This window comes from Diospyros lotus, chromosome 9 (genome assembly GCF_014633365.1).
Source record: "Diospyros lotus cultivar Yz01 chromosome 9, ASM1463336v1, whole genome shotgun sequence".
NCBI lineage: Eukaryota > Viridiplantae > Streptophyta > Magnoliopsida > Ericales > Ebenaceae > Diospyros > Diospyros lotus.
The window spans coordinates 15,768,981-15,791,095 of NC_068346.1; the positions used below are offsets into that span (position 1 = coordinate 15,768,981).

Genomic DNA, 22,115 nt, shown 5'->3' on the forward strand with positions numbered 1-22,115 from the left:
TTTGGTTTAGTTTGATTTTAAATTTTCAAAAATTTTGATTTTTAGTTTCGATTAGAGTTTGGCTTTTAATTGAATAGATTCAATAACAGAAATTACGCTTAAAATGTGAGAATTTAGTATTAAAATATGAATTCTTAATCTAAGAAACAAGGTCAAAAATTAGAAGAAAAGAAATTTGTGACACGTGACCTTGCACACTTCTGGGTCCCCGGTGGCATTGATGGAGCCAACTCAGACAACTTGGCTTCATATTCCCTATCTCTCTCTCTCTCTCTCTCACACACACACACACACACACACACCCTGCTCCGCTCTCTTCCACTCATCACTCCAAGAATTGGCATCCGAACAGAAAATTTCCCATCTTTATTAAGTCTATTGAAAGTATTTGTATTTCGTACCCTCAAAATTCCATATCTTTTCACAGATATTCTTTCTTACATTTTTAATTTGTACCAAAAAGCCGACAATGAAATTGCAATGATAATGGGAATGGCGAAAAGCAAGAAAAGCTCAACCCAGTTTTTCACTTTCCTCTCCGTATGAACAAAACTTGGCAGTTTCGCTTCTTTTATCTCTAATCTTCCGGCGAATGGCTGCCAGTTTTTGATGGCTCCATCAGATAATATTAGGCTTCAGGTTGTCGTAATCTCAAATTCTCAATATATTCTGAGGTCAAGTTTTTTTTCCCTTCTTTTTTCTGTTCTTTTATCTTTCTCGGTTCCCTTATTTTTTTACTCTTTGCTTGATTGACCTACGTTGATTTGATCTTTTGTTCACATGTCCGGATCAAATGGGGTCTTGAATTTGACTGAGATGACATGCTTTGATCTTCTGGGCATCTGTCAAATTTTATATATTCCTTTCTTCTGGGATTTTCTCTTTCTCTCTCCTCCAAGAAAATTACGCTCGCCCTCCTCTCTCTCTCCCTCTCTCTTCCGATTGCTCAGCTTCCTCTTCCCCCTGTCGGGTGGATGTCTGTTTTGGGTTGATTTTCTTTCCCTCTGGATTGCTAAAAGTCAAGGAAATTAATACGGGAACTCGTTGTTCTTGATTGCGGTCCAGCTTGAACACCGTGTGTCTGATAAAAGTTATGGGTATGACCTTTCTGTGGCTTCTGGTCTCCTGAGAATTGGAGCTCTCCTCAGACATGAAGTTGGGTTTTTGTCTTGCTATTTTATGGTGAGCCATTTCTGGTTCTGTTAATCATAGAAAACTCAGGAGGCGAAAGAGAAAAAAGTTCAAAAATGAAGTTTATGAAACTTGGATCTCGACCAGACACTTTCTACACTGCTGAAGCTGTAAGGTGAGATTTTAACTGAAAATTCGGATTTTTCTTTTATTAATTGGATATAACATTAATATAGGAAAAGATATGATGGAAAACTGTAACAAAACTTCCTTTTGCAAATGCAGGTCAGTTTCCTCAGAAGTCTCCAGTGATCTCATAGTTCAGGTTAAGGGCAGTAGGTATTTGCTTCATAAGGTAAGATTTCTTTTTCTTTCCTAATGAACTTCAGCCTGTATGTGTAATTAATTTTTGGTGATGCATCTGCTGTTGTTTCAGTTTGACAAGTTTTTGAGTTTTGATGTGCAGTTTCCCCTGCTCTCCAAGTGTTTGCGCCTCCAGAGGCTGTGCTCTGAAAGCCCTGATTCCCAGCAGCACCAAATTGTCCAACTCCCCGATTTCCCGGGTGGGATCGAAATGTTCGAACTATGTGCAAAGTTCTGCTATGGAATCACAATCACAGTCAGTGCCTACAACATCGTGTCGGCCAGATGTGCAGCTGAATACCTTGAGATGACAGAGGATGTTGAGAAGGGGAACCTAATATACAAGCTTGAGGTCTTCCTGAATTCTTGCATACTGCAAGGGTGGAAGGACGCAATTGTGACACTGCAGAGCACCAAAACTTTCTCTTCCTGGTCGGAGGAGCTTGGCATCACTAGCCGGTGCATTGAAGCTATTGCTTCAAAAGTTCAAGCCCATCCTTTGAAGGTTAATCTGTCACACAGTTACTCGCGCAGGGGCAGGGACGATGTATCTTGTAATGGAGCAGAGAGCCAGAGGCATCTGCCTCTGAACAAGGGGTGGTGGGCTGAAGATTTAGCCGAACTGGGTATAGACCTTTACTGGAGAACCATGATAGCAATTAAGTCTGGTGGGAAGATACCCTCAAACCTCATAGGGCATGCACTGAGGACTTATGCATCTAGATGGCTGCCCAACATTTCAAAAGACTCAAATGCAAAAGAACGAGCAGAGCCAGAGCGTGATTCAGATTATGTTGGAGACGCAACTTCAAAGCACAGGCTGCTGCTGGAATCAATTATAAGCTTACTCCCATTGGAGAGAGGTGCTGTTTCTTGCAGTTTTCTGCTTAAAATCTTGAAAGCAGCCAACATACTTAATGCCTCATCTTCTTCAAAGATGGATTTGGCTAGGAGAATTGGTATTCAATTAGAGGAAGCAAGAGTCAGTGATTTATTGATATCCCCCTTCTCTCAGGGAAATGGTACAATCTATGATGTAGACATTGTCATGACCATATTGGAGCAGTTCATGGTACAGGGGCAGAGTCCCCCAACTAGTCCCCGAAGAACCAAGGATGGCTTCGAAAGGAGGAGGAGGTCTCGCTCTGCAGAGAACATCGATTTCGAGTTGCAGGAGAGTAGGAGGACTTCTTCTGCATCTCATAGCTCAAAGCTTAAGGTGGCAAAACTTGTGGATGGATATCTTAAAGAGATAGCAAGGGATGTGAATTTGCCACTGTCAAAGTTCATTGCACTTGCCGAGGCTATACCGGACTTTGCAAGGCTTGATCATGATGATCTATACAAGGCAATTGATATTTACCTCAAGGTAAAATACGGATACTTGGACCATATTTCTTTAATATCTTCTTCTTAATCTTTTTCATGACCCTGTTCTTGCTTTTCCGTTTTAACTTGGGTAGTTGCCATTGAAATTGAAAGCTAAAAATATCCTTAACTCACGATTTTCCATGGCAGAAATCAGAATGTGGGTCACCATCACTTTAGTGGATAACCAACTCCCTTGACCTTTGGGTCTTAATCATATTCAGTGTTTGGTACCAGTAGGATTAGACTGATCTTCCTTTTTTTCTTTTCTTTTTTTTTTTCTTTTTTTGGCACAATCAATTTCCCTAGTTTTAGCAGACAGCCATATTTTTATCCGATTACTTCATTTTAGGTAATTAATATATCAAGTGAACAAACCACATTTCAAACTTCTCATCGGTTCACATTTAGTTGGTTCAACACTTCATTAATCAGAAACATAACAATCAAATAACTTGTACGAGATTAGAACTAAAATTGATGTAGGAAGAGGCTAACGATATCATATGGTTTCTGTATTCCTCTCCCTCATAGCACTTTCTCTGTTGATTTGTAGAATTTAGAAGTAAAAACTTACACTGGTTCTTCTTAAACTGGCAGGCGCACCCGAATCTTACCAAAAGTGAAAGGAAACATTTGTGCCGAATTTTAGACTGCAAGAAATTATCAATGGAAGCCTGCATGCATGCTGCTCAAAATGAATTACTCCCTCTCAGGGTGGTGGTGCAAGTCCTCTTCTTCGAGCAGGCTCGAGCTGCCATGACCGGAGGCCAGGTGACTGAGCTTCCTAGCAACATCAAGGCCCTTCTCACTGCAAATGGTGACCCGAGAAGACCTACAACAGCATTAAGCAGCAATACAACTGTTCCAACAGAGGACCAGTGGAGTGTCTCAGGTCTCAAATCCCCGAGCACCAAGCTTTCAACTTTAAGGATGAAACTCGCTGAAGATGATGATTTGGAAGACAATTACGCTGATGGAATCGGAAAGCATTCCAAAGCTAATGGTGTCCGAACTCTTCCCACTCGGCCAAAAAGGATGTTCAGTAAGTTGTGGTCCATCAACAGAAGTGCAAGCGAAAAGAAATGACAGAATTTTGTTCATTTTCCTGCTGCTGCAGATGGTTGAAACTAATGGAGGGTAATCACACACTACTCTTACCTGTTCTTTATCCGCTGCTGCGAAGTTATTGTAATTTTAGGGAACCAAAAGATCATTATGAATTGTTGTTGTAGTCTACGTTAATAAGAAACAAAGTCTTTCCGGAGACAGGAGAAGAAAATTTCTCAATTAGGACATTCGGCTGTAATTCTCTTAAATTCCTAGGAAAATGGCCTTTCTAGGCACTTAATTTATTTCTGGGAAAAAGACACAGAAAACGACATCATGATTTTGGTGTTGGGCAATTTCAAGCTATTATAATCTATGCCAGTCGTTTTTGTTTAAACGACATGGTTGGTGTCTCATCTTCCTTCATTAATCCCGGGGGCAAAGATGAATCAAAGAACATAATTGATAGTTCCATTGCCCCTCATTGTTTAATTTGATTTGAATGCTTTTTACACAGTTGTTGGTTTGTCCTATCAAAGCCTTTCCAGTTGTAGAAAACATGCCCTCTAAATGATGCTTGTCATAGTACCTGCCTCCTGCCTGTCTGATAAGCACTTGCACAAATAATCCAATGCATTAATGGAAAATGCAAATTAAATAAACATTGATTCCATATGTCTTGAGTCAAGATGGAGTGTGAGTGTCTAAGAAGCAGGGAGAATCAATCTATCAATCTATACAAACTGGGTTGCTAATTTCATACTCAAATCATGCAATGCTTGCAAGTGGCTGCATTCAAACCACTGTTGCCATCCCATAATAATACGATATGTGTATTGCTCCGATTGATTTGAAATTTTGAGGGTATGTTTGAGACTCCTTGTTTTAGGATCTGAACGGTGGAGATTTGATTTGATGGCCAGGATCCTTAAGAATTGAGCCATTTTTGTTCTGGTTTGTGGTTTAGCTTGGATTTCTATTTTTGCTTGCGCAGCGATGATCGAACAGAAAATCGAACGGTCTATTCTGGTTTGATTGAGTTGAAATTTAGAGAGTACGTTATGAACTGGTGGTTCTAAGATATGGATGGTGGAGATTTGTTTGGAGGCCGGGATCCTTGGAAATCGAGCCGTCTTCGTACTACCTCATAGTTCTGTCTGGTCTTCATGGTATCTTTAGTTATTTTATTGATTTAAGATAAGTTGATTTTGTTTTGTCTCTTGCCTCTTGCGACAATTAAGAGGATTTTGTAATCTGGATTTGGTGATATTAATAAAACTTTTGAATAGATTTTAGTTTTGTAATTTTTACTCTTCGTATTGAGAGAGTTTTTTATATAATTTGATTGTCTATTTTATTTTTGTGATTACCCTTGATATTTGGTTAGTTATTTTATTTCCTCACAAGTTTTCACATGAAGAGATTTGATAAATTGATCCCAACGTGTATGAACCTCCGCACCTCTGTTTCTAAGTTCAAAATTACTCACCACGAGTGTGTATATACTGTGATCGAATATGAATGCTAGATTGATGTTAAATGGGTTAAGAAGTCCAATCAAGTATTATATAAACTGGCAATCTCTCAACATTTTCCAAAGCCATCCGTTATATGAACATGGGTTCTAAATATATCAAATCAACTGCGTAGCTTGACTTCAATTGATACCGGCGTACAAGTCTCTTAATAAATTATTTTTTTAAAAATAAATTATAATTTTACATTTGTCAAAAAATTTGAAACAATTCAAACAGTTGAGATATAATATAATTTAAAATGTATATTGTTTTAGTGTTTTGTTTCAATTTTGTCCATTATAATTTATAAATTATAAGTTTGAGATACTCAATGTATTATTTTAAATTTTGTACGTTCAAATTTGTAAATGATAAATTTTTATTTTTTATTTGTAATAAAGTAATACAAAAAGTATAAAAATAATATTATATATAGCAACTGGCCAGCCATGAGCCCGTCCCACATAGGCTAGCCCGTCTACAATTGGGTTTTTTTTTTTTGTTTTTTTTTTTCAACGTTGGTTTCATTTTTCAAATTAAGTAATTGCGAATTTTAATCGCCACCCAATTTATAATATAACAGTGCGCTTTTCAGGTTTTACTTAGTTTTGAACTTGTTCTAATAATATTTAGGTCTAAATATGTTTCCAACTAGCTATTCTTACAAAAAAGGAAGGCGGGGTCCTATCCTTTAACGAATCCTCTAATCTTCAAGTTAATTATTATACTAAAAATAATCTAGTAGTGGTACAAGAAATGGACACTTGAATATTTGGATTTAGGGTGCTTTCGAAATTACCAAAGATTCGCTCTTCAGTTGGCTCGCCAGATTTAGTTCGCAGTGTAGACCCATTTGATAACTGTCTATTTCAACTCATTTTTTTAGAGTCACGTTCTTCGTTATGTCTGACAATTTTTTAGAAACCATATTATTTCTCCCCATTGAACGATCATTTTTTTGCTTCTAGAGATTGGTTTTAGCTTTTGTTTTTAGATGTAGATTTCGTTATTCTGTTCGTTGATTTATATATCTTCAGTTTTTTTTCTTTAAAAAAAAAAAAAGAATATTTGGGTATCTTGTCTTTATTATATAGGTAATCTGTATAACAATCCTTGAGGAGGGTGAGCCTAATAGCGAGGTTATGAACCCCAGCTTAGGTGCTATGTTATCTTAGTGCACATTTGGGCTCTTTGCTGTAGGAGCTAGAGGTAGGGCTAGTTCCTTCTGCATCTCCTGTTTTGAAGTTCGATTTTCAAAATTAGACCATTTTTGTATTTTTATTTTTAATAGTGGCCATCATCATGTCTCAAAGAGTGATTAGCATCATTTGCTTTTAAACCATATATACCATGCAGATGCCATGAGAGGAGACATATTCCAAATGAAGTTCACTTTCAAAATATAGGAAGATTAATTATACGTATAAATACAACCCTTAATAATTATATGATTTCAATTTTTAGATAGTCTGGAGCATGGAAATTGTTGGGCCATATATATAATTGTACAAAATGACAGGAAGACGCCAATATATATATATATTCTAATTAATTTACAAATCTAGGTGGGATTTGGAAAACTCTTTAATCCTAACTAAGAAAATAATAATTAACACAATAAATTGGAGTTTATAAGGTATTGTTAGGATTTATGATTCAAAATGTATTTTTCATATAATTGATATATGTTGTTTGTATACATTTTGTTATATATTTGGGTTTCATCTTATGTTCATTTAACTAACATTTAAATATATATACATGATTGATTTGCTGATTATTTCGTGGGTCATTAGTCATTTGGGCCAAGATCAATTTTGTGAGGCAAGCCCATCTTTCATGTGGCCCATGCGCTTTGCCTAAGCCCAGCCGATTGCCTGCAGCTATATAAGGGTAGTTTCTTGCCCTAATTTGTCCAGATCTGCTATTACTCTCTCATTTGAAACCCTAAGATCGGCGCTCTTAAAGTGAGACTCTCTCTCACTTGTGAATCCTTCTCTCGTTCGATTGGCTTCAGTTTTGTTGGTAAGATCACACGGTAAGGTTGTATTGTTTTAATCTCTATTGTTGAATCGCCTGAGGCGTGAGAGATTTGGTGTAACTGATAGATCAGATTCTTGACACGATCTTGACATCAGTAGAATAGATTCTATACTTGTTCTTGTATTTTGTTTCTGATTTCAGTTGATGTATTTGCAATACGTTTTTATTCTTGTTGTGATCTTGTAATCCGGTTGTAATCAAAAGCTATTAGTGGATTGATTAGAGGCGAAGCCTCTACTGTGAGTAGGATCTATTAATCCGAACACGTGCATTCTTGTGTTCTTTACTTTTCTCGATTTTATGCTTGTTCTTGGTTGGTTTGGCCGATTGTACAGATTATAATACATTAACAGGTATAATCACCTATAAAAAATTAACAACTCCCCACTTCCCATATATAAATAATTCATTACTCCAAACATTCAGTAATAAATTATAAAAAAAAAAATTGAAGTAGAAATTTTCATTGGGAAATTGTAAAAAGGAAAGAGAAAAGCACTAAAACACAGCAATGAACCATGAGCATACATAGAGAGTAACCCATAACACAACAAATTATATATAATAAGTCCAGCATCACTAATATCAGTCACTGATGATATATACTAGCGTGCCCCAACATGGCTAGTTTCATTGGCATTGGAGTTGCAGCTGGGGTCGGGAAGAGAGTCCTTGGGCGTCGCCGATAAGTCGATGCTCTTGGCCCACTGGAGGGGCGGCGGAGTGCGGTGGAGGCGGCAGCGGAAGGAACCGGCATGGGTTGTTGGAGAGCAAAGGCAGTTGGTGTTCTTTGTAATACTTCCCTGCCTAGTGAGCCCCCCTCCTCCTGCTGCTGCCTGCGCAGGCAAAGTCATCATTTCAGACGCCTCATCAGATGGGATATTCTCCGCTTTGATGATGTTGATGTTGTTGTTAGCCACCTCTTCCTTATTCTCCATTACGCTGCTGCCTCTAGCTGTGTGGGTGTTCTTCCTCCTGCAAATTCCAGTTTTTCAGGCAACAACTCCGGCAAAAAGAAAAACATCAATATTACAATATATATATGCTGTACAAGAAAATCTATCTGCTTAGATAATTACCTCTGACAGATAAGGAAGAACGGCCAGCAAGTACGTGTGTGGGTGTCTGTATATATGTATATATATATATATATATACAGAGAGAGAGAGAGAGAGAGAGAGAGAGAAGGGATAAGTCTGTTTCTAAATGTGTGTATGTGTGTGAGCGTCACGGGTGTGATAGTCAAGGATCCATTAACGTCCCACCTGCATTTGATCACTTTTTTAGCAACGTTTCAACCACTCATAAGCAAGAGGGAACCCCAATTCAACTACAAAGAGTGTCTGGATATTGGCTTTTCTTTCTTTATGATAGATGGATCACATGAGATTGAGCATACCAGTTAATTGGTTCACTTTCTAAAAGCCGCCGCTCCTCATCGCCACCACCCATGGATTACATTGGATTGGCCTCTCTCTCTCTCTCTCTCTCTGAATCTAGCTAGCCATGCCATTGAGTCAGGAGTAAATGTGTTACAATCACAAAAAACTTGAAATTTTTCTCCACCACAAGTACAAAATAAAGTTGGTTTTTTGAAAAAGCTTGCCCCCAAGTACCCAACCAACATACAATATTAATTACATTTATTAAAAAATACGTATTAACTACATAACACTTTTATCAATACTTTTTTGGGTAATTTTATTATTATATATAGTGTTTTCAATTATTGACACTCGCATATATGATAAGTGTCTTTTACACACTTATTTAGGCCTATAAACTTATTTAGGCCTATATACTTAGCATTTATTCATTTAGCGGGCGGATTGTTACCTAATTTGGATTAATATTTGTTTATGCAGGTGCAAAGTTTATTTTAAATAAACTTGGAGTAGAAATGATGATTTTGGTGTCTGATTGGAGTTAAACCAGGTGGTGAAGGCATGGTTGGATACTTTTTGGAGATCAGTTTTAATGAATTCATAAAGTTTCGAGAGCAAAACGTGAAAATTGAAGAGTTGGGAGTCTGAGCGATAATAGCTCATGACCTACCGTAACATGCATACTACGATGGAAGAAGTTCACTAGAGCTTGCGGCCTACCATGATAGTCCCGTGATTGGATATCACTACTATGGCTCATGGTCCTACCGCGGTACGGTCGTGGTTGGAAGTCCCAATTGGAGTTCATAGTCCTGTCGCGGTAAGGCACAAAGCTTAGCTAGAGAATGCGTTTTGGGCCCATTTTCTTTCAAATTGAACGGGAATAAATGTCTTTCTGGTGCACGTCTCTGAAGACATGAAGAATATTATATAAAAACTCATTCTTCACAACTCAAAGGAAGCCACGGATTGAAGAGATTAAATCAAGTTGAAAAAGGAAATAAGACGTTTGTGGAAGAAACTAAAGAGTTTGGTTGTATTTCTATTTTCTTTCTCATATCCCAAATCATAAATTCCGACTCTATTATTCTTCCATCTATTAAATTCATGTTTGACTAGACTTTTTGTAACTAGGTTAATGATGAGACCTTATTTCTTGTTGGTTTAATTTGAAGTTACTAATTTTCGTTGTGTTCTTGTCTTCCGAGTTGATTGTTTATTATACTCTGATTCCGTTTTGATATTTGATCTCCATTATAATGAGTTTGTGATTTATATTGCTTTCGAGAGGCTTTATATAAATTAGCACATGGTAATAAAAAAACATAAGGTTCTATAATAAATAGAGATACTATTATGCCTTTTGAAATCATTATGAGATGATTAGTGACAGTGCAAATGTATACTCATATATACATAGGTTGATTAAATATAATTAATCTCACATACAAGTATAGAATCGAATGACCATTGAGAGAAGCTTTCAATTGACTTAGGATAATTGATTTTCAACCTAGGGCAAGAAATGACAAACTCGAGTAATGAATGATTAAGTCATAAATAACGATGGTGAATTCATGAATCCTAGTGCCATAGATTATTGAGTTTTGAAATTTGAAGAATTGTTGGTTAACCATCATTGAGCTTGAAAAGTCATGGAAAAATGGATTATAAATAGCGTTGAAAAGTCAAAATGTAATGTATACATATATATTATATATTATATTATATTAACATATTTATAAAAGGGATTATTGCATAATATGTATATATATAGATAAAGGGGTATATAAAAAAAAAAAAAAGAGAGAAGAAGGCTCTAAGGCATTGGCATTCTTTTTCCCCCTTCATTCTTTCTCATTTTCTCTTTTTCGCTCCTTATTTGTTGAAGCTTTAAAAAGGGAAGGGTGCACTTGTAGCAAGTCTACTTATTCATTCCAACATCCCTATGCTGTTGTAGTAGCTCTTCTCAAGCAAGAATCAAAAGGGAAGGATCTAAGACAAGTTCTTATACTTCTCTCTCTTTCTGATGCAAGTTCTTGGACCTCTTTTCCTTTTTGATGCAAGTTCTTAACCCATTTTCAGTTGAGATTCATTGGTTTCCTTCATCTTTGAGATTTTGTTATTGAAAATTTTTGTTTTTAGATAAATTGACCATGTTATACTCTTGGGAATATAAGTCTCTGTGTTTATATCCGATTTAAAAACTATTTTTTGTTACTAAAACTAGACATCATAATTAAGCTTCATTTTGGACATATTGCTTGAATTATTAGGCTATGTTTTGAGCTTGTAATAGCCTTGTGAGTCACTATCTAAATTTGAAATTTTACTGTTTCAGGATAAATTGACTTTGCTTCGATTTTTGGGGTATACCTTTTTGTTGTTATATCCAATTTTGAATCCATTTGTTGATTCAGAAACTAGAGATTATGAATTCAATTTAGCCATATTGTTTGTGGTATTTGACCCAGTTATGAGACTGAAACCGATCCTTGAAGTCACCGTTTATAATCTAGAATGTCTGGAATTTAATTTATTCAATCCCTTTTTGTATTGGTTTCACTTCCTATGTTTAATATTATGGTTCTTGCCTATGCTATCATGTATAATCTTGTTGTTCTTTCTTGAAGAGTCCTCATTCAAAGCCTAATTAAATAGGGTTCGATTCACCCTATATTTCTAAAAGGAATAACGCCTCTCTAAATTCGGGTTAAGCTCAATGCAAGTGTTTGTTGCATCTGCGTGTTTTTGGGCCATTGTGCATGTTGGTTGTTAATGTATATATTCATTGGTTTTACATTATAGTTGGGCATCATTGGGCTATTTGTTGTAAAAGTATATTCATGAGCATGATGATGAGTTTAATACATATACATGTGTTGAGCATATGTTTGGAAATATTTTAAGAGTATGGTCATGTATGCATACATGCGTAAATGTACTCTGAAAAATTTATGTGTGGCATGATGGTTAATGCGCTTGGCGGAAAGTGTTAGTGGGGTATACCCACAAGCTCGGTAGATGAAAGTTTGACATGATGGAGCTTTAACTCAATATGCTCGCTTGAGAAATTCAGTGCATGGGAGCTTTGACTCATTATGTTTGCTAGAGAAAAATCAATGCGTGGAAGGACTTCAGTCCACAAGTTGAGGGTTAGGCTTGTAGGTATTTATGTAGACATATATGTATGTATTCTTTCTTATATGATGTGGTGGAGCATAGCATGGATGCACTTAATGTATCATGTCATTCGATATTGTTTTGATTCTTATTACTTTACGTTCCTTTCAAATTATACTTGCTGAGCCTTATGGCTCATATTTATTTTTACATAATTCTAGGTAAGGAAAAAACTATAGAAGAGGGTGAGGCCAATGGAGGTTGATCCTTGTGGGGTAGTGATGTGTACAGAGCAATCCTGACTAAAAAATCTTTGGGGGATGTTTTTAGTATAGGGAAAAGACTATTTTATTTTTTTATGTTGAACTCAATTGTGTTTTTGAAATTTGTGGGTGGTTAAGTCTAAGGGATTTATTAACTTAGATGCCCTGCGCTGTAAGTATTATTTTAGCTTCTGATGATAAATGAATAAGGTCAAGAATAGGCTTTTTAATTGAGTTATATATGTATCAATCTTTTTGGAGATTGTCTCTCGAATTCCCTGGTAGCAGGATCACCGGGAATTGGGTCGCCATATATTGTTAATTGTTGATTTGTAACAATGAACGAATGATTACCATGGAGGCAAAAAATGAAACCAAAGGGTTATTCAAGCCCCACCATAGATTTCAAAATCTTTGAAGTGAATCTTGAAATTATATATTAATAATCAATTCTCCATCACAAAGAATTTAATTTTACTTCAGCTAAAATCAAGACATATAAATGGTCCTTGCAATTTATTTATGGATCATGATAAAATAAGAACACCTTACATTGGAGACACTCTTTACAAAATAGATAATGTTAGAAAAGGCAATAGTTTAGATGGTATTTTCTTTGTGTTTTAGTTTTCAATTTTAAGTTTTGTGTGTTTGAATGTCAGTTTTGAAATTTTTGAAAATGCGTTTTTTTTTTTTGTCATTTTAAAAAATTATTTTTCTTAAAACAGAAAACTAGAAAACACATTTACTTTGAAATTTTGAAAAAAAATATATTTTATGATATTTTATTTAATGAATTTGATTATTAAATAATAAAATTAACTCTTTTTAATATAATATTTTATATTAAATATTATTATACATAATAATATATGTAATACACTTAATAATATAATATATGTTTTCTTATATTTTTAATTATAATATAGATATACAATATTTTTAAAATTTTAAATAAATATATAATTTTTTTTAGAATTTAAGAATAATTTTTTCTTTTCTTTCTTTCTTTTATTTTTTTCTTTTATTTTTTTTTCTTCTATTCTCTTTGGTGCATGCATCTTCTTCATCGCCGGTGACCACCGTTAGTCGGAGATTCACATGATTAGAGCCTACCATTAGAAACACCAAGTCAAGGGGGTCACATACACAAAAAAGGGCCAGATTTAACCATTGAATTTTCATAGATCTGATTTTTAATTTTTGGCCAAAACTAAAAAATCCACTGTCAGTCGCCACTGGCCACTGTGGCCAGTGGTTTTTGGCGATCAGAGGCCTTTTTCACCTCGTCGGCCATGGCCTTATTGTAGGTGCCCCTAACTAGGGACTTACAAAAAGATGACATATATGTCAAAACCAACTAAAGCATTACACATCTCCCTTGTTATAACAACGGAAGTCACACTCATACATTCTTACTCATAGACATATACATTAGGGAACACATACCCACAAACGTAACTTAATATTGCACACCATATTAGGGTCCACAAACCCACCATATCCCCTTAGAGGTACAACCTAGAACATAAACAAGCGTAACTTAATATTACACAACACAAAACACCTCCCAAGGACCTTTTGGTTGAGACGGGTTTGTACACACTTCTACCCTAAGGTTCCAGCTCCACTTGACTCGCCCTCTTCTTTAGCCTTACCCTGACTTGGAATGATGTAAGCAAATATAAGCCACAAGGCCTAGCAAGCATAACTAGAAGAAAGCGAGCACAAGAGTCATAGGTATGAGAGGCAAAAAAGTCATGAATGCCATTTAAGGTACTTCCACATGATAATATGATGAAACATACATCCATGCTCATATGCAATCTTTTTAAAACCATAATCATGGGACCAAAGTCCAAAACCATGGGACCGAAGTTTGAAACCTTGGGACCAAAGTCCAACTCTAAGCCGAAGCTTTTTCTACAGATATATCCTGCGGACTCATCCGCTGCACACATCATGAGGCCTTTACATATTTTTAAAAAATATTTTCATGCCCATGCCTCATGCATCATCATAACATGCATATTTATAATAATTTCTCATATATAACTAACATGCGATTATCGAAGCAATATGCACAATAGGGCAACATTCATGCAAAACAACATCAACCCATTGCATGTCTACAATAAAACATCATTCCCAAAGAAAGATAAGGTGAATCAAAGCCCTATTTGAGATTAGGAGGCATAACTGAGAACCATAAAATAATTTACTAGAAATGAGAGTAACTTGCTAAAATAGAAGCTTAAACTTGCAATAACAAGAATAAGAGTATGGAACTTGCATAAAGAGGAATTGAACTTGCAATTTAGAAGATTAAGCAATAGGAACTTGCAATTTAAAACATAAACTTGAGACAAGAGGAATTGAACTTGTAAAATAGGAAAATAACTTGCAAGATAGGAATAAGAACTTGCTTATTAATAAAAAGACTGAGATCTTGCCTCTTAAGTGAAACAAAGAGGAATGAGAACTTGTCTTAAATATCTTCTTAATTCTTGCAGTGTACCGGGGTTGCTTATGCCACAACCCAAACTCACACGGGTAGAATTTCCCTTGATTTCTCTAAAATTCTCCCTAATTTCCCAAAAACCTTCCCTTAAAATCTCCCTATCTCACTCAATACCAAGGCCTATCTATAGGCCAAGGGAAAGGGACAATGTGGAAATAACATGGGGGGAGGGGCAAAGGGTATCAAAATCTGGTGGAAAAAAAAGCATGTTTGGACACTTGGCATGGGTTGGGCGCCACTTGGCAGTGGCTGGGCGCGGAGCAGGGCCCGGCGTGGCGCGCATGGGCACGTGGCAGCGCTCATGCCAACTGCGTGACTGTGGGCAGGCGTCTGGCCTCACGTCCCTACGGGCGCATGGGCCCCCACGAGGCCGTGCGTCTACTGGGTTTTAAAAAACCCAACTTTGATTGCTTTGCCGCGGGTTCGATCTTGCGACCTCTTCCTCCTCCTTGGCACTCCCAACCATCTCGCCTTCAACCCTCTTTGCTCCTTATCACAAGAAATATATTTTTAAGGCATTTTTAGGTTTCCAAAATTTCACTTTAACCCCAAATTAATAATTCCATAATTACTCCCACATAAAATAATTAATTACCTTGATTTCCCATTTTTATCCTGAAAACACCATAAATAATTATTTTAATCCCAAAAACATACCAAAATTAATATTTTCCATTAATCTCTGTAAAACCTCACATAACTCAATAAATTACCCTAAAACTCATAAATTAATTATTTTCCTTAAATCCTCAAATATTCAATAATCAATTCAAATGCCGAAATTAAAAATAGTTAATTATCTCAAATTTCAGGATATTACAATTATACATCGCCATAAATCATTTCTTTTCATCTTCTTCTATAGTCATAAAACATTTCTCTTCATCTTCATCCTCAAAGGCCATGAAACATATTTTTGCCTTTTTTTTTTTTTTTTTCAAATTGGAAAGATTCACTTGATTCGCTTCCATGTCATGCATTGAAAGCATGCATTTTTAAATATTTTGAATGCTTCTTCTTCTTTTTATATTTCTTTTCTTCCTCTTTCTTTGGACACTCATTTTTGTAATGCCCAACTTCTTGACAATTGTAACAAATAGGAAGCAATTTCTTGCTATAATTACCTTGCTTTTTCATTAAACTCTTTCCGGTCTTTTCTAGGATAATTACATCTTCATCATTTTCACTAAAATACTCTCTTTCACTTTTAGTTAAAAATTTAACTTTTAAAGCTATATTCTTCATATTCTTTATGGGTTCTTTCATTTGATTAAGAACTAATTCATGGGTTAAAAGATTCCCAATGACCTCTTTCATTTTCAAAATTCCAAGATCTTTGGCTTGAGTGATAGCGGTAACCATAGGTTGCCAATCTATGCTAAGTGATCTAAGTATTTTCTTTACTTGATCATTTTCGGGAATAACCTTGCCAAGCATCCTTAGAGAGTTGACCAATTTTTGAAACCTAGCACTCATATCATTAATGGTCTCTTTGGCTAACAATTTGAACCCTTCATATTTTTAATCACCAAAAATACTATAATTTGTATATTAAAAATTCTTTTTATGTTAATCATCAAAACTTAATTAATATGAGCAAGTTGTCTCAACATTCTCGCCCTTTTTGATGATGACAAAAACATGATTCATGAGATGATTAATTTGATAAAATGTTTTGGATATAGCTTAGATAAAAAAAAATTTAGGAGCAAACCTGATTGCCTTGATTGCACATGCTTGTCTTGAATGGCTAAATTTATTTCCTATCTCTCAAATATACAATTTTCTTATATACAAGATCTCTCAATCATAAAAATTTTTCATACATTTTTCTCCCACATACAAAAATAAAATTGTAACACACTCTCATACATACAATCTCTCATCTCACAACATCTCATTTTTCTCCCCCTTTTTGTCATAATCAAAAAGACATTGTTAGTGAAGAAAATACAGATTTAAACAATATAATCCATGAGAGACATTTACTAAACATAATCCACATAAACAATATGATAAAAATATGAAAGATCAGTTTAGCTAGAATGGCAAAGAAACAATAATTGAAGCTCATCTGTCAGAGAATTACGTGCTAACCATTCCAACCACAAATCCAATATTACACAACATCTAAGAAAGCAATCATAGAATATTCAAGGGGTACAATATTATTATAGAATCTACAAAGCAATAATCTAATTCAACCACGTTGATAGCTTTGGATTTCACCGATACTCAGTGCTGATGATGGTTACCGAACACGACGGATCCAAATTTATTAACATTGTAACAGCCTACCTTCTCAGGGCGTGTTATGCCTTAGAAAATTTGGTCTTATTTTTTTTTTCTTTCTTTCTAAATTATATTATTCCTGAAATTCCCTAAGACCTATCTAGTGCTTAATTTATACACTAGAGGTAAATACAATCTTATAAAGCGGAAGCTGAATCGAACCTGCTCATGGCATTACATACTGTTGTTGCCAAAATACAACAATTAGAATTTCTAGGAGTGGGATGCACGTGGATGTTGTCGGCCTAGGGACTCGATCGAAGATTTGGTTGCAAAACTAAGGGGGGCTTCCGAAGGGTTCCTTCCGAAGGGATGCTTCCGAAGCCTTCCTTCCGAAGGGTATTTGTGGGCTTCCGAAGGTCACTTCCGTAGGCAGCTTCCGAAGGTCTTCTCCAGCAGCTTCTGAAGATCTTCCCTGCAGCTTCCGAAGGGTTTTTTGTCCTTCCAAAGGGTATTTGGTTCTTCCGAAGGAACTGTAGTGGACAAACAAGGATTAGAAGGCTCGCGAGATTTTCCTCCCGCGAAGGCCCTCCGATGCTCAAGTCAGTAACGAAAGGAAAATAATCGCAATGAATGGAAAAGAATACTAAGTTTCGGAAGGAAAGTGGGAGAGAAATACTGATGTCCCGATCCCCCTCTGAGGGTTGAACTTGGCCTTTTATAGAGATCGAGTGGGGAGCACACGTGGCCCTTCCGAAGGATTCCTTCCGAAGGAACCTTCTCCAGCCGTTTTCGAATGTGGCTTCCGAAGCTCTCCTCAGCACCTTCCGAAGCTCCTCCTCAGCACCTTCCGAAGCTCCTTCTCAACAGCTTCCGAATGTGGCTTTCCCGCCATGCTTGGACTTTTTTGTTTTTGATTTTTTGGGGCACCACACATACATAACTAACTGAACATGACATTAATTACAAAGTTAATACATAAGCTTCTGAAAATAAATTAGAACATATATAATTCTTGAACTATTAATATTACAACATAAAATGGCACATTTACTCGTTTCTTGACGTCTCGCGTCACTACACATCTTCAATCTCTATATCATCACTACAAATCCCGACTGGAACGTCGAATGTTCCAGGGGCAAACCCAAGTTAGATGATGACCATCTAAGTAAGGGTACATAATGCTATGTCATGTGTGTATGCAATGACTTACCTCGTAGGTGTCAACTGCACCCCTCATGCTACCTACCATTTTTGCGGCCACCTCTTTCGAAGCCGGGGTGTATGAGTGCACCCTTGATAAAGCAGCGGTGCCAGTTCGTACTTCCTACGGCCTCAAATGCTTGTGATCAATAATATCGACGTGTATTTATGCATTTCATAGTCATTTCATGTATGCAGTTTACGTGATAGATACATATCAGGGCATGTCAATATGATGAAAACATTCCCGAGGATCGGGTTTCTTAAACATAAATCAGTTAAAACCAAACATTTTTCGTAAAACTAACTTTAATTGGGAAGTACCACTTACCTTCTCAATCTTATCGAGCTACCTCGATATCCATGACTTGCCTCGTGCATCATCTCAATTTGCGTGCCAACCTCAAAATTCGACAAGTCACTCTAACTTAATCCTCAAAGCATCATAATTACCATAATTATTTAAATAAACATTAAAACCTATTTTTTCATAATTTCTTGCATTTTCTTTAACTTTCTCTCTATTTCTTCCTATTTTTCCTCAATAAATCCAAACTAAATATTCCTAAAATATTTTATCAAATATTTCACTACAACAATTCATAAAATAATATTCTTGAATTTCTAAAATTTTTTAGAAAATTTTACTCACCTTAACTTAGCATCTCTGGTTTTCTCGATATCCATGCCATATCCTCAAAACGCGTGCCTGGGCCGTTTTCTCTCCCAAAATCTTCGGAATAATAATAAATCACCAAATCCTATTTTTTGGAATTTTTTCGCGACCTTTTCCTATTTTTTTCTTAATTTCACCGAAATAATTCTCTAATTACAATAATATACTCAAACACTGAATTAATTGGCATTACGATACCGAAAACACAAAATTAATAACTCAAAACTTAGTTAAAAAGGACGATTCATCCTAGTGTCCTCGTCGGGCTGTCGTTTCATTCTAAAACCACTGAAGGGTTGCTCATTATGCAAAACCAGAGCCCCCCTAAGGTTCCGTTGATTTTTTGGGAGCCTCCTACAACGATTCGGTTTTTCAGCCTAAATGGCAGCTGTAATTTAGCTATACCAAAAATTGTTCCCGATCCGATTTCTTTTGATACCATAAATCCTATCTCGGAACGCTCATCGAAATCATATCATTTTCCTTAGACAATTTCACTCCGAGGCATTCCCTGCAGTCAATTCTGTACTTATAACTGCTATTAAGCCAATTTTTCGGTATTCTAAACTTATCGAAATTACGTGGCAACCTCATACGAACATGGGGTATTACATTTTCTCCTCCTTACAAAAATTTCGTCATCAAAATTTGCCACATGTCCTAAAAACCTTAAAATTTCATCTTTAAAATTAATACCTAACTAATCAAATAACTAGTGAAGATCCTATTCAAAACTTGTGAATACTGATGCGCATATCAAAATCCAAACCCTTGGACTGACCATGCTCATAGACAAGTACACTTGTCAACCATGCATATCTTTCGAATTTCTCTTTCAAAGCCACTAACCACATAACTTGGTCTTTGGGCCACGAGTCTCTACTCGAGCTCCTATCTAAGTTAGTACTCACATCATCATAATGAGCCCGCGACTCAATTTCCAATTTTTCTTTTCACTAAATCATCCAATTGATATCCTTAATTACGATATTCTACGATGTCATTTATCTTAAACTAATCAATCATGCTTTGATAATCTTCCAACCTTAACACAAGAGTCCTGATCTTGATATATCTTGACTTTTATCAAATTGATCCTTCAAGAAATATTTTTATGTCATCAAATTATTTCACGTACCCTTGGATCCAAAAACATCACAAACATACGTCATCACATATCCTCGAAACTAGCTATACCCTACCTTAGGTCATCTCAAACTTAGTCATTGCTTAATCTTTACTTGTGCTAATCTATTCGAGATTTCTATTATTTCCTCATTCTTGTAGGTATTCATCTCCTGATATAATTTCAAGTTTCTGTCAATTGTCCACAATCATCTTTTAATCATGTAACTATTTTCTCAAGAAATCTTATTAATAGATTCTATCTGTTTCCAAAACTTCCTTTCGTAACTTAACCTTTATTGACCGAAATCTAACGTTGTCTTCCAAGTCTAGCAATACTAATATCTATTCATCCATACCCATACTCAAATAAGTCTTCACATTCTTCAAAGTGATCCTTAAATTACATTTTATATCATCAATTTAACCATTTGATCCTCTAATTTCTCGAATTAATTCTCGAGTGATAACATTTCATATCAACTTACTCTAAATATGCTCGATCCTTTTCGGAGCAACCGACCTTTGCTTGAACCAACCTCTACTCAAAACGTTTGGCTCGTCTCCTGGAACCTGTCTGGATATCTGACTTTTCGGAACTTCCGATCCTCATGGTGTTTATGACAATCGACCTTGATTTCATGTTCTCAACACGGAGCCTCACGCTCTCATCATTTCTTTTCATTTGATCCTAACTCTTTAACTAGGCCATGTCACATCAGATTAATCATCCATGATTCGATCATTCTTGATAACCATAGTTATCCTATCATATCTTTCATTGTAAATCGACAGTCTCTAAATCTCTCAAATCCATAATCATGGTTACCGAGTCATCCTTATACCCGAATCATATCATCGGTTCCTAACTTTAATAGCTCGATCATTGTACTAGCTTCTATCAGGCTTTTACTATTCATCGAGAATAGTAATCGTATACTGGAATAGTGTATGTTTGTGAATAGTACACCAGGTAAGTTCCCAAGAAAGAGAGGTGGGTCACAAATGGACACACTTAAATACCAAGTCTTTCCTTAGCTAGAACTTGCCTAGACATGCACTTCCATTACACAACACTTAAATCCAATAACCCCTAAGCCTTCAACCGACAATCCTCGAATCTCCAAGCAAGGATTTCGTCTTATGAACCATTAATTTCTTTCCCCTAAGCCTCCACTTAGGGTTCCTACTAACTGGTTCTATCAATGTCGAATCCTCTTAAGTCTCCAAATTGTTATTTCCTAATCTCCAAATAGGGTTTAACTCTGATATCAACTATATCCGAGTCACTTAGGGCTTCTGATAATCTTAAGCTCTGATACCAACTTTAATAGCCCACCTTCTCAGGGTGTGTTATGTCTTAGGAAATTTGATCTTATTTTTTTTTCTTTCTTTCTAAATTACATTATTCCCGAAATTCCCTAAGATCTATCTAGTGCTTAATTTATACACTAGAGGTAAATACAATCTTATAAAGCGGAAGCTGAATCGAACCTGCTCATGGCATTATATACATAACTAACTGAACATGGCATTAATTACAAAGTTAATACATAAGCTTCTGAAAATAAATTAGAACGTACATAATTCTTGAACTATTAATATTACAACATAACATGGCACATTTACTCGTTTCTTGACGTCTCGCGTCACTACACATCTTCAACCTCTGTACCATCACTACAAATCTCGACTGGAACGTCGAATGTTCCGGGGGCGAACCCAAGTTAGATGATGAACCATCTAAGTAAGGGTATATAAAGCTATGTCATGTGTGTATGCAATGTCTTACCTCGTAGGTGTCAACTGCACCCCTTATGCTACCTACCATTTTTGCGGCCACCTCTTTCGAAGCCGGGGTGTATGGGTACACCCTTGGTAAAGCAGCGGTGCTAGTTCGTACTTCCTACGACCTCAAATGCGTGTGATCAATGATATCGACGTGTATTTATGCATTTCATAGTCATGTCATGTATGTAGTCAACGCGATAAATACATATTAGGGCATGTCAATATGATGAAAACATTCCCGAGGATCGGGTTTCTTAAACATAAATCACTTACAACCAAACATTTTCCGTAAAACTAACTTTAATTGGGAAGTACCACTTA

At 36.0% G+C, this 22,115-nt stretch overlaps 1 protein-coding gene across 1 annotated transcript; it reads left to right on the forward strand.

Annotated features, from left to right (window-relative positions):
• The first annotated feature begins 295 nt into the window (after positions 1-295).
• On the forward strand, positions 296-4,309 carry LOC127810660 (BTB/POZ domain-containing protein At1g67900-like). Its single transcript, XM_052350242.1, has 4 exons — positions 296-1,306; positions 1,417-1,486; positions 1,598-2,863; positions 3,463-4,309. Exons 1-4 carry the CDS (start codon positions 1,248-1,250, stop codon positions 3,949-3,951), a joined length of 1,884 nt encoding a protein of 627 aa, XP_052206202.1. The 5' UTR covers positions 296-1,247; the 3' UTR covers positions 3,952-4,309.
• Positions 4,310-22,115: the final 17,806 nt, after the last annotated feature.

Excerpts from the sequence above, each read along its gene's own strand:
- LOC127810660 (XM_052350242.1), top strand. The coding sequence starts at position 1,248 with ATGAAGTTTATGAAACTTGGATCTCGACCAGACACTTTCTACACTGCT. Across the intron at positions 1,307-1,416 it reads TACACTGCTGAAGCTGTAAG|GTCAGTTTCCTCAGAAGTCT; the intron begins GTGAGATTTTAA and ends TTGCAAATGCAG. Across the intron at positions 1,487-1,597 it reads GTAGGTATTTGCTTCATAAG|TTTCCCCTGCTCTCCAAGTG; the intron begins GTAAGATTTCTT and ends TTTGATGTGCAG.